Source organism: Lonchura striata, chromosome 1 (genome assembly GCF_046129695.1).
Source record: "Lonchura striata isolate bLonStr1 chromosome 1, bLonStr1.mat, whole genome shotgun sequence".
NCBI lineage: Eukaryota > Metazoa > Chordata > Aves > Passeriformes > Estrildidae > Lonchura > Lonchura striata.
The window spans coordinates 138,477,941-138,491,659 of NC_134603.1; the positions used below are offsets into that span (position 1 = coordinate 138,477,941).

General features: G+C 36.7%; 1 protein-coding gene across 5 annotated transcripts in view; it reads left to right on the forward strand.

Moving 5' to 3' along the window:
• The window catches only part of MLLT10 (MLLT10 histone lysine methyltransferase DOT1L cofactor), a 123,146-nt gene that overhangs the window by 42,565 nt on the left and 66,862 nt on the right, over positions 1 to 13,719 (forward strand). For 4 of the 5 annotated variants that reach the window (XM_077788481.1, XM_031503815.2, XM_077788476.1 and 1 more), the window contains 2 exons: positions 2,300 to 2,393; positions 4,350 to 4,445. In XM_077788481.1, coding sequence (XP_077644607.1) covers positions 2,300 to 2,393; positions 4,350 to 4,445 — 190 coding nt within the window. The remainder of the gene's footprint in view (positions 1 to 2,299; positions 2,394 to 4,349; positions 4,446 to 13,719) is intronic. The other variant, XM_021530377.3, reaches the window with a different exon arrangement.

Below are 13,719 nucleotides of genomic sequence, written 5' to 3' on the forward strand. Positions count from 1 at the left end.
ATGTGAAAAAATGTGTACATCCAAGCGCTTGTATGAAAAGGTCTCTTTCCTTTCAAACACTTGGGTGCATACAAGTGTCCTTTTCATCCTTTTACTTTATACCAAAACCCTGTTTTCAGTGGATGCTGTGAAGAGCATGAGAATTAAAGTAGAAAATTAAAACAGCTATCTTGTTACATTTTAGAATCTTTTGGTTCAAAAACATGGTCTATACTACAAAATGATATCTAGATGGAGAGTAGTATGGCTGGAGATAATTAGAGGCTTCTGTAATACTTAAAAAAAAAAATGGAAGAAAAGTCTGAAGATTACCAGAAATCCAGGGCAAGGTGTATCAAACTGGGATTTTCAGAATGATTGATGAAAAATGAGCCCGAGTTCATATTTTTTGTAAGAGAAACTTAGTAAATCTTTCCTTAAAGACATCCTCTTAATTTTTTTCTTAGTTGGTATCAGCTGTAGATGTTCATGTATTTAGTATTTCTGGATTTTCCAATAATATATTTTTAAACATCTGTGAAAATGAACCACATTATATAGTCTTCTTTCATTTAAATACTCCCGTGTATCATTTTGACTGCAACATTGCATTATTATGGTGTCTTGGTTTGAAATACAGGTGTCTGTCGAGGAAGGAAGGAGCCTCCCTTAGAATGGAGAGTATGGCCCCCTCCTTCCAAATTATTGTAACTTTGGAATTAAGGGTCTTTCAGGCAAAGATATGGCAAAAAGGAATAGCAGTTCTTTACTAGTATGTATGTGTAAAACAAACAAGCAAAACCAATGGCAGCAAGAACAAACCAAAGGAAAGCCCAAGCGGAAACCCCCAGGAGCGCTCTCCGCTCGCCCTTGGGACGTTTCCCCTTAGCTGCAGTTCTGGTGGCTCCTGGCCGGGGGCGCTGTGGCGTGAGCTCGGGCAGCACGCGGTAATGGCGGCTCGGCCGAGACGGGAGGGTGGGAAGAGGGGCTTTGCTCTACAAACCCCTGGGGGCAATCGACCCTGGTGCCCAGCGGGACCTCGGGAGCACAACCCCGGAGTGGTGGATGAGATGTATCGGGAGCTCCGCCGCTGGAACCGCAGGGGTGTCTGGGCAGGCAGGGGCTGAGGGGCTACAGCGTACCAACAAACGAGGATTAGTGGCAGGGCAGTGGCAGCCGGCCTCCCGAGCTGGGCAGGGAGCGACTGCCACGGGGATGAGGCTCGGAGTGCCGGGTTTCCCCTGAAGCACCTGAGCAGCTGTGAAGGGTCCCCTGTTGGGTGAGGTAGGGTGCCAAGGAGGGCAGGGTGAGCAGAGCTCCAGGCGCGGTACAAGAGCGGCAGCGGGAGACTGAACCCCGCCATGGTGACGAATTCTCGCCACAGCCACAGCAGCCTCGCTCACGAGAAGCGAGCAGCTGCCCCAGCCACCTCCTTCCCAGCCCATTCTCTGAGAGAAACCCTCAGATAAGATAAATGCAGCCAGGTGCACTCCTCCGCTGAGTTTGGCGACTTCTTTTTCTCTCTTAAGTACCCAGTCGTTGTGGTCTCCTAGCAACATATGGGAGAAGATTCCCTAAGAGAAAGAAACAAAAGGAAAAATAGAAAAATCCCAAACCCTGACATGTCGGAATGAAAATTATATGGAAAATATAACAATATTTAGTTTGTCAATATCTAAGTTGGTTTGGATAAAGAAAATACATCAGCGTTACAAATGGTGAAAAACCAAATTGTTTTGAAAAAATTCTAGTAGAATAAGGTAATAATTAGTCCAGTCAATGCAACTTGTGGTGATATTTTTAAAAGAGATTAGCCTGCCACGGTATTTTAAACTAGTAAATACAATTTGATTTACTATGTGATTCAAGTTAGATTAAAAAAAACCCCAGTAATTTTCATGGCAAATCAGAGAAGCATACATGCAAGTTCTGAAAAAACTCGTCTTTGGAACTATATGATTTTGTTAAAAGCTGTTATTTCCTTAGATTTTTTTTTTTTGCTTGATTTTAAGCTAAGAGTAATTTTAGATTGCTTTGTTTATTTGTGTGAGTAGCTGCATAATAATGTAGATTTGCTAGTTGTAAGCTTGTGTGAGTGGCTTAAAGATTCTGAAAAAAGGCAACAGGCCAAAATATGAATTATACATGTTTTTCCCTGGGCTACAAAAGTTTATTATGTGTTCACATGCCACTGGAAATTATTTGTGTGGAAATCTCTTACTAATTGCAGATATAAGCATCCATATGTTATCAGCTGTGATAATCTGGTACAAACTGGTGTAAAATGGCTTTTCTTGAATGTTGTTTGGTTTCTTTTTAGTGCACAGTTTGCAGGACTTCTTTGTGAAGAGGAAGGCAATGGTGCAGATAATGTCCAATACTGTGGCTACTGTAAATACCATTTTAATAAACTGGTAAGTATTTATTAAATTCTATAAATAAATGTTACTGACTTATTTTTTATACTCAGATGCCAATAGCACTAGAAATAATGTTTTCATGTAGTCAAAAAGTAGATTGTATTTCCTCAAAACAATGTTTTAATCACAGTTACAGAAGTACTAGCTGGAAATGTTTTTATAAGTGGTTACTTTATAGATGTGTGGGTTTTCCCCCTCTGCCAGAAATAGCATGCACATTTAGTGGGTTTTTTTCATTGAGTTCCTGGAATGTTTTCTTTTGCTATTTGTTTAGGTGCCTTCTAGGAATTCAGTCCGTTTTGGAATAAACTAGAAAATACTACTTCTGGAGAATAAAAAAGCACTCCATATCTTTCTGCTTCTATTACTCTTCTGTCCAGCCTCTTTTGTTCTATCTCTCACTGTGTAGACAGTGAATATTTCCTCCTTGTAAGTTCTCTGAAACACAACCTTAAGGATTTGACTTGAGGTTTGATTTTTAAAAAAAACAAACAAGAAAAGAAAAAAAATCGAAATTTCTCAGTTAATGCAGTAGGTTTTGGATCAGACCTCTGGAGTCTTTCCTTTCACTTCTTAACAGTTTGGGAGTTCCAGATATCTGTTTCTATGTACATGTGCGAGTGTGTGGACTTGAGGGGCTTACTGATGTTTAAAAAATGTTATTTATTAATACTAAAATATACAGACTTATCTTCAAATACTGTTGTAAGTATAGTTTAGCTTGAGATTACTTTTCACTGCTAAAAAAGTTGAATACTTGGTGTGACTTTTAGGTTGCAGCAGGGTAAAAACACAGGACCAGTCAACAATTTAGTTTCTAGAAGATAAGCTTGGTGAGGTTGGTTTTGTGCTTTTGTGAATATTGATGAATTTGCTTCATAATGAAGATAAGTCAGGGATTTCTAGGCCATTAGTAAGCTAAGATTTTTTTTTTACTATCTTGAGCTAACTGTTTACAAAAAGAGTGAAAATGGTCTCTTATTTAGTGGTGAAGGCAAACCCTTATATTGTTATGCCTTTGATTTGAATGTAGCAATGCTGCTATGATTGAGAACAGGTATGTTTATTTAAACCGAAGTTTAATGATAAAGACATAACTCTATATTTGACATACAATTATTTAGCTTTCCATTACAAAGCTATAGTGGTAAGAATAGTAAAGATTGGCAAGATTAAGTGTTTCAGGTTTTCTTTAGGATTGTTGTGACTGTTAATGCCTGGTAAATACAGGTGAAATACAGGGGCTTAGTATTTACTGCTGAAGATGGTGGGTGTTCTGCCTCTACTATTCCACTGAAAACTGGTTGACAAAAGAGTGGCCTGAAACGTCTTTAAATGCTTCCTCAGTTATGAGAAAACCAACATTGAGAACACTGGCCCAGCATAAAGTATTTGCAGTCTTGAAGTAGGTTCTCAGACATTACAGAAATCCAGGCAATTACATCTGCCACTTATAATCACAGACATGACTGTAGCATTCCTTGTCGTGGTTTTTAATCCATTTTGATAAAAATATACGAGACAGATCACTTGAATAAGAAATGAGTAATGAAGTCACCTTACAATGCATTTCAAGCATGTGTCAGGGCATCAGTGTGGTTTCATGTAATACTCATTTGAGCAGCATCTTTTCTGTTTTATATTATGAAAACTTGAAAATGTGTCTAGCATCTTTTAACCTTTAAAAAGTGGCATCCATTTCTCTGTTGGAAAGCTTGAAAATCTGTGGGAGGTGTAAGAGTATCTGATACAGGGACAGGCTTTTTTCCTGACATATATTCAGTAATCGTGTGAATTTTAGTGTCAGTAATTAGTCAGCTTTGCAGTAACTGAAGCACTGAAGTTTTTTTCCTCAAGCAGTAAGGTATCTTGTCAGTGGAAGTGCTTTATACTTTTTATTTATTCAAATGGTTCCTTTTCTCTGTCCATAAATATATTTTCTCTTTTTAGAAAAAGAGCAAACGGGGATCTAATAGGTCATATGATCAAAGTTTAAGTGATTCTTCCTCTCACTCTCAGGATAAACATCATGAGAAGGAGAAAAAAGTAAGTGGATTTGTCGTTGCTAATTATGTGGCACATCTGCTTAAAAGTAACCCTTTCTGATAAATTTAATTTTGGCTGAGAAGCTTGAAGAAAATCTTTTTCTGAAGCACTGAATAATAAATAACACTTGATAAACCATAGGTACTGGCATCCAATGTGGAAACCTCTTCAGGTGCATTTGTATATGCACTTCTCTATTTCTGTTTGTATTCAGTTTTGTGATACTGAAACATATTTATTGGGAAGGCTGTTCCATGCAACTTATTTTACTTCAATTTTCTGTTAGAGCTTTCTTGTATACCCTTTGTATACTACATGGAGAAGAAAACCAGCAGTAGATATTTTAACAACTGTGTGGCTAAACATGTGCATCTAATTCCTTATGTTTCAACCTGTTATATCTTCCTCTCATCAAGTGTCTCTTGACACATTTTACTGGTACCAGTGGTCAAGCCCACTGTGCTGGCAAAATGCCTTGTTACTCACCTGGGAAATCTTGCTGTGAAGGTACAAAGAACATAACTGCTGATTTCTAATGTCACCATATTATTTTAATGATCTGACTTTGCATATTATTAAAAAATAATTTCAAATCTATGATGAAGACTATTTTTAGGTTTTTATTACTGCAACATTAGCAGTAGTCTGTAGGAAATTTGTCATCTAAATTCAACAGAGGGTGATAACAGACATAATGCAAATATGCTTTGGCATTTTTTTAGGCCTCTAAGAATATATACAAAACTGCTCACTAGCACATGTACTGTACAAATAGCTTAATAGGATTTTGTGTGTATGTGGGTAAACGTAGTTTTACATTATTAAAAATAATTACATAAAAATTGGAATTGAAAACACAACTCCACAGAATCTTTTGACCATATATGTATTTTACAAAGGAGCTATATTTATAGAAACAGGAAATTGAATAGCAAATGTCAGTCTTTAGACTCTTAGTCTCCTTAATATTTGATTTGGATTTTAAGATCCCCTCCATTTTGGATGGATATTGATTGCCAGCTGTTCTTGGATAATCTTCTAAAACGTCTGATCTTTAGACTTGTTTAATGGTGTAGGTGAATCATACCATCTTTATCTGGTAATTCAGAAAAGAGTGTGCAGTGTGACGCTGTTGTACCTCTAAATCTAAATTTAGGGCTAAAATAATAAAAGTATGGGGTTTTGGCAGATTTTTTTTTTCTTAGTAACACTTTTGTAGAAAAACCAATTTTGAATTTCAGACTACAGAATTAGCTGCATGGTAAACCCTTACTAATATTTGCTATATTTTTTTCCTTAGTTTTTCACTACTATCATATTTTAGGCTATGTTTTATCAAAGTACATGCATGGATTTTTACTCACATTGACAAAACTTGTAAGTTGGTGGGTTTGTGGGGTTTTTTTTGTTTTATTTTGGGTTTTACTTTTTGTTTTTCTTAAATTAATTTGACCGAAGATACTATGCTTCCCAGGTCATACCTGAGAAATCTACTGTGTATACTTGGAGGGACTTTCAAACTGAGTGTATTCAGTCAGTGGTGTCAGCTATTTTTTCAGCTTATGCTGTGTATTTAATATACTGTATTAAATACCTTGAAGAAGTAGGACAGTTTTTTAGGGTGACTTCCCTTATTTCCTCTTTCGTAAATCATGTGAGAATCTAGATTTTTTTCATATTATAGTGAATGTTTGTATATTTCTTCACAGATACAGTAGTGTTTGTGTGTATGTGGCACCCACATCCCCCTCAAGACCACTGTAGTTTCTGCTGTATCTTTCATCTTCATTCTCTGGAAATTTGGATAATCTGATCTGTAGGCATCATTAAAGTTTTCTGTTTTGCCAGGCACTAGCTGTATGAGGTGTGGTTTGGAACCACTTTCCTTGCTAAGACCTCAAAAACTCCATTTGTGCATGTGAAATATTACACTGCAGTAAGAAGCAGTTGGTCTGAAAATGGTAATATAGGTACCTGTCATTTTTACAAACAGGCTCAGCTGAAAGCCTGTGTTTCCCTTCCACAGTGCATATTTAGTCTCTTCTGGGCACCCTGCCAACAAAATTGGTAACTAATATGTAAGGGTATAATAATAAAAAAAACCCCTGAACAATTCTAAGCAAACCTTAGGTATGATTTAATTTTCATGATGATGTTGATGCTACAGAATAAATAGGTTCATTATATTCTGATTACTACTGCCTAAGCATTGTTAGCTTCTGTGGCAGAGATGCTGTTTAGAAATGATTTAGTGATGAGGCTGTGTCCCTTATAAAGAGGATTGGTAGTATGTCACTTGACATTCCATTATAATATCCCTTTTCTTCAGGGCCCAGGTACTTACTCAGGCTTTCTTGGGAAAACTTAGGCCACCATGAGGCTGTGGAAGAATGCCTTGCTTTAATGTTCCTGGCAGTCTTATATTTGGAAGGACTAAAGAAGGAACTTCTTCTGGAGTTGACCTTTGTATAATAAAAGTATTTTTTGCTGCTAACATGAAAATTAGGCAACGTTACTAGCTTTATATGTTTATGATTCTGAAAAATGTGACTATATTATGTAGTAACTACTGTATAGCAGCTGAATTACACCAGTGCCTTTTCTACTAGAAGTGGCTTTGGTCTGGGCTAAGCAGGAAGGGAAAATTTAAAACTCTACTGCAGTGGCTTGTATAATGTCAATTGAACAAAAATGGGCTTGTGACTGAAGACTGCAGATGTCTTAAGAAGTGATTGAAGAGGTAAAAAGTATAAAATAGTGACAAAGGGCCTCTTGTCACTATCACAGAAGTCGGACAGCATCAGAGAACTAAAATGCAGGAGCCAGGATAAGTGTCCTAAACACTGAGTTAATAATGCATCGTGGGCATATTTTTGCTGCTTGTCTTGTTCTTAAAGAAACATTACAGCTTTTCTGATTCTGTGGGTAGAAACTTGAACACCTAAGAACAGGTTGTGGCAGTGTGTCACACTCCCTGCTTTCCACTGTAGCTGGGAATTTGGTTGTTAGGTCCATGGGAAGGGAAGATTTAAACCACGTCTCTGCATTGAAAGTTTTCATAGGCTGTGTGTTGTGGAATTGTGTTTGGAACTGCCCAGACTTTGCTAATATGTTGTGCAGGAGCCTGTGCTCATGTGTCAGGGCAATGAATTTCATTTGGGAGAAAGGTGCTTTTTAATGAGTTTAATGTGCTGTGTAAGCTGTTACAAGGTGCGTCGTAAACACCGAGATCAAGTGTTCCCGGGGCATTTCCTCACTGTCTGAACAACTGACTGGGAAGAGGTAAAATGGACCTGCTATGCATCACAGAAGATTCTGTGGTAAAAATAAGATCAGATTGTGGGGTTTTGGGTTATCATTCAGTGCATAAGCAGTTGTTTCTTTTTTCTCTTGAAAAACAACAACAAAAAAAATCTGTTTTAGTCCCAAGGAGTCACTTTATATGCTGTATAGTGTTTTAAAGATAATTTTATTTGTGTCATTTCTCTATGAATTGCCTCATTTAATAAATTAAGTGATGCTACTTGAACATTGGGGGTTTTCTGTAACTTTTTAGGGAAAAAAGCTCCAAAGTCTTCTCAGTAATGCAGTATCCCATTGAATTTTTATTAAATTTGTAGGTTTGTGTATCAGTTTAGTATATTTGACTGTTTAATCCTTTCAACTGCTTTTGATGTCTGAAGCAAAATTGTAAGAATGCTGAAGATAAGTAAAGTGGTTTGCAACCACTTTGAAATTATTTCAATTTTAGTAATCGAGGTAAAACTAGATAAATACTATTTGATTAAGAACTGTGTGGTAGAGATGCTAATGGTGATGCATATCTGTGTTGATTTACTCCAAATTCTATTCAGTCTGAGAAAGAGAATCATGCTACTGAAGCATCTCTGAAAGCTGGTCAGTAAATATAAACCATGTGTATTTCAGTGTATAGATACACTGATATCTGTCTAAGATGCAGAACCCAGTTCCTGTTTCCCGAAACTCAATTTTTGTGTGGGTTCTATTGGTTCAAAAAGGGATGTCTTCCTCCGTCAGTCCTTACTGTTGTTGCCAATGCGTTTCTCTTCCTGGACACCTGTTCTGCATTGACTTTCGTAGGAGTGTAGATTTTTCTTTTTTAATACATCTGTTCATGTCAAATTCTGTTGAAAGTCTTCCTATTTGGGAATACTGACAGCGTGTAGCTGTGTAAACAAATTTCCCTTAGAAGGCTACTTTATCTGAATATATTTAGTAATAGATATTTTTATCTGCAGGATTAAGAGGAAAGGTGGCAATCTGGTTTGACTTGTTGCTCACTACAATTCTCTGTTAATTTATGCTGTTTTCTGTGTATACAACTATCATCCTGATAATCAACTGCCTGACATTTACTGGAGCTAGCACCAGCACAGTGATCTCTTGTGGGGGTCAAGAAAAAATACATAAGAATATAAGCTCGTTTTAATTTGTATTTTCTTTTATTTTAGTAAAAGTAGGAACTTCTTGTCTCAATTCTCAAGATTATAATGGAATTACTGATTTGACTACCTTATATTTTTTTTAACCTTACAGTAACACGTTATATATATTACTGGAAAAAGAGTAATGCTTTTAGTAATGCTTTTAGCACAGCAAACACCTCAATAGTGCTAAGCTTGTCAGCTGGAATTAGTTAATTATTATAAAATCAAAATTACTAACATACCACCTCAGATATACCTAAAAACTACTCTGCAAGGTGTAGAATTTTGTAAGGCTGCCTAGGTTTTCCATTTCAAAGTACACATTTTAGTCTTTGACTTTTACTATGAAAGAAAATAAAATCCCTTGCCAGCAGCTCACCCTCACACAGCCACTTGCTCATTCTCATCCCTTATGGAATGGGGGAGAGAATTAGAAGAGAAAAAGTGAAAAAACTTCCGGGTTGACATAAAGACAGTTTAATAGGTAAAGAAGAAATGTGCATGCAAGCAAAGCAAAACAAGGAATTAGTTCACCACTTCCTAGGAATGCAGGACTCCATCACTTGTAACTGTTACTTGGTAAGACAAATGCTATCACTCTAAACATCCCAGCTTTCTTCTTCTTCCCTGGCTTTTATATACTGAGCATGATGCCGGATGACATGGGATATCTTTGGTCATTTAGGGTCAGCTGTCCTGGCTGTGTCCCTTCCCAGGTTCTGGTGCACCTCCAGCCCACACACTGGTGGGATGAGAAGCAGAAGAGGCCATGGCTACTCAGCAAAAATGAAAACATTCCTGTGTTATTAACACTGTTTGCAGCACAAATCCAAAACACAGCCCCACACCAACTAGGTGAAGTAAATTAATTCTATCCCATTCACAACCAGCATGATTTCAGTTCTGTAGCTATTACTGTAAGAGATGCAGAAGTAAAAGGTTCTTTGAGATTTCTTTTTCTTGGCTTTGGATTCTGGATTAATATAAGATTACTTGTATTTTGACTTTGTAACACTTTGTAGAAGTTGATGTGGATACTTTTTTATGAAGTTGGTTATTTCATCCATACCATGATTTGGGTTCTGGTAGACCTTATTTATGCAGTTAAAGATGATCTATGATGTTAAGCTGACTGAGACAGGAAAATTGAATGGATTCCTTCCGTATGCCTTTCTGCTCATCTATTTCATGACATAGATGTGACAGGTGTCTCTAAGTTACCTTGCAGACAGTGGAACATTTCACAGTATGTAACATAATACGTAATTTAAACTTGTAATTTTTATAGGAATGAATAAAGGTGAGCAGTGGCAATACATAGTTGTATTTATTTAGTTAATCTTGCACCATTCTGGAAGTTATAAAGTGCTACTCAACTCAAGTGTTTGGCAATGCATAACCATTACTGACAATTAATATTAAACTGCAGATAACAGAAGTGGTGCATTTTAGTGTTCAATATCAAAGGAATAGCTCATTCTGGATAAGAGCTGGTGGTCTGGCACCTCACAGAAACTTTGGATGGCATTTCTATCATTGATTCTTGAGACTTTTTACCACTGAGATTTAAAATTATGATGATTATTCCTGTATTTAAGTGAGGCTTTTGAGTATTTAAGTAATTGAATCAAGAACTGGTTCTTAAGAACAAGTGTTATGCTTAGAGCTGTATGTGTATGAATAATGGTGACAGTACTGTCCTACCTCTCCCTATAACTATCTCTTGCCTGTATCCTTTATTACCGTGACTGCAGCAGCACAGCTGCTGCACTGAATTTTTATGCTGTGGGTTCTGCTGTTTAAAATGCTAGCTAGATGAATGTGTGAGAGAGGGTTGTTTTTATAAAAATCAGCTATATCAGAATTTGAGTTTGAAACTTGGGGATTGTGGTCATCTTTCATTCTGCAATTATTATTATAGTTATATTACTAATAGCTACTAGATCCAAATAAGAGACCAAGATCTGGCCTTTTATTTGGGAAAAGCAAGAACTATGCACAGCTTTCTATTGAGGATGCTAGTTGTGATGTGACAGCTCAGCATTGACATTGTTTTGTGACACAAAGTGCAGAAAATACATAAATGACAAAAGAACCGATACGAGTGATCTGTGCTAATAGAAAATTCTGATACATTGAAGTTATTTGAGGAAGTCAAACAGCAGCTGAAAAATGAGGGATTTAGGCATTCAGATGGTTTTGCTTACAATAATCAATAAGGAAAGTGGATTTTAAAAGGCTGTTGAGGTTTAAAAGCTTGGAACAGCCAAAGGTAGTGGAGGAAAAGGATTTTTTGTAATAGAGAAGTCCTAAAAACGCAGTAATTCAAGGTCAACTCAAACAGTTTGGTCTTGAAGGACTAAGCACTGGTGATTGCTGATAGTGTGCATGTGTTTTAATTCGTCCAAAACAGTAGCTAGTGTCCTGTTCCTGAACTCATGAGCTCTTGCTTCTCTGTTCTGCATCTGTCTCTTGTACCTATTACTGTCCATCTTTCATGTTCCTTCACAGAACTATTATAGCTCACTAAAACAACAGAAAACTCTCCACTTGTTTTTTTGTTGCTGCTGCTCAGCAGTTTGAGTGGGCAGAGGGGAGGTCTGACAAGCTAAGCATTCTGAGAAAGGTGAGAGTGGGGTCAGAAAACCTTTTTCTTTTTTTGTAACTGAACGGTTAAATGCTGAACTTCGGAATGTATTTTAATCAAATAAACTCATGTAGAAACCCCTTTCAAGAGAGTTATGTATTCCTGAGACAAAAATGAATTGCAAATAGGTGTAAATACCTACAACAAATTAAATGATACTTCCATGTGGAAATTTTATGAATTATTAATGCCATTTAAACGAAAAACTGAACTCATTAATTTCTTCTGTACTAGAAGAAATTCTGTGTCATTAGAAGTGAACTATTGTTCACTTATATTATTCATTTTTTCCAAACATTGAAGTCCAAAGTTTAAAAAGATGCGTTTTATAACATCTCTTCTGCTGATAACAGATCAGAGCTAAAATGTAGTTACACACGTATCCTTAATTTGGTATTTTGATGACATGCTGGCCCTTTTTGCTGGTCTGACAAATGTTTTTCTGAAAGTAAGTTAAAGAAAATGAATGATCAAGTGCTGATCCTTAGAGTGATGAAACAAGTAAATGAGCTAAAAACATGAAGAATTGGAACCAAAGTGTGTTTGTGAAGTCATATTATGTAATAATTTTGTAGATTGCATCTTTGTGTGAGAAATAGAAGCAATCAGAATGTATTTCCATCCCCTTCTTCATTCCCTTTGCTCTACAGGAAAGCAATGCACAGAAGGTACTGTAGAATTCCAGAAATCCTGAATCATATTTGTTTTGTTATCTAGCAGCATGTAGTTGGAGTTAAGATGGGATTACATAATTCTTTAGGTAAAAAACAAAAACCAAAAATGAGATCCCTAGTGAGAAATAAAGCTTTCTGGTTAATCGTGATGCATGAACTCGAGGTCTTTTGTATTGGTATTTAGTTGCACCATCAATCTGGGCTCTTCAAGTTATTCAGGACCAATATTGTTACAGGTGCTTACCCAGTGGCTGCATGGCAATCACACCTTATTTTTCTTACAGTAAGAAACATTTCAGGAGCTGCCTGAATTTGGTCTTGTGAACCAAGATTAAAGTTTCCTTTGTCAATACTGTTCTTTGCCCTTTATTTTTTTAATATATTCTTCCTCGGAATTGTGTCTTCTGCTAAATTTTGGTTTTACAGAATGTACAGATTGCATTTATCAGCTCTGCACAGGAGTGTTGAACATCTGAAATCATTCCTAAGTATATAAATGGGATTTGTGCATTCTGCCTGCTGTTAATGCTCCCTTAGCTTTCACTCACTGGCAATATTATTTTCAGTCCTTGTTAAGAGTAAATTCTGTCCTTTATTTTCCTGACAGTAAAGCTTGTAAAAGATCAGATATTTGATATTATCTTCCTTAGAATGGGGGGGTTCCCATGTGGTTATATGGATGAATGTTTCTCTTGGTAAGCTGTTGCTATGTTTTTTTGGAGTTTCTTAAGAGCTGTAACTGAACAGAGATCTTACAAAAGTGAAGCATGCAGAGTTGTCCATTTGGAGCTAACAGTTTGTTGTTTTTGTGTCAGTAGGGAAGATGGCTAGTTTGTGTGACCTTTGAGACAGACTTGATTGAAAGCTGTCATATTTGTTAAATATTGTGGGAATTAATGTCCCTATGTTAATACTTTTCTGAATTCCAAAGGGGATATTTCAGAACTCTTCTTATACTTTTTATGCATCTTTATGGTAGAAGAGGCTGCAACTCCAAGAAGTCATTTTGTGGGAGCTACATCTCTTCAGCAGTCTCAGCAGCTTATTGTTGAAATTTTTATTCATATCAGTGTATTCTTGAGCATTTCTTTCAGAGATTTTCCTGCAGTGTTCTCCAGTTCTTTGATGTTGTATGCATTTGAAGTCAATTCACATTCAGAAGTAATGCTTCTCAACTTTCCATGGGAAGAACAAAGATAATGAAAAAAAAAAAAAAGGAAAAATGGTGAGAGGAGGTATAACCTAAAAGGAGGAGGAAGTGTAGAGTTAAGGCCAGCAGATGTCTTGTGAATGAGATATTTGTATGGAGAAGGCCTTTGGATGGGTTGCCCTTGCAGTGGCTTTCAGTGGAAAGCTGTAACCTTGGTAAAGCTGTCCTAGCAAACTTTGTCCTGGTGGTTTGGATCTGGGAGACAAATTTGATACAGTTGTTACTGCTTCACTTTACGGAAATCAAGTATATTCTTTCCAGACACTGAGTTCTTTATGCCCTCTTCCTTCCTGCT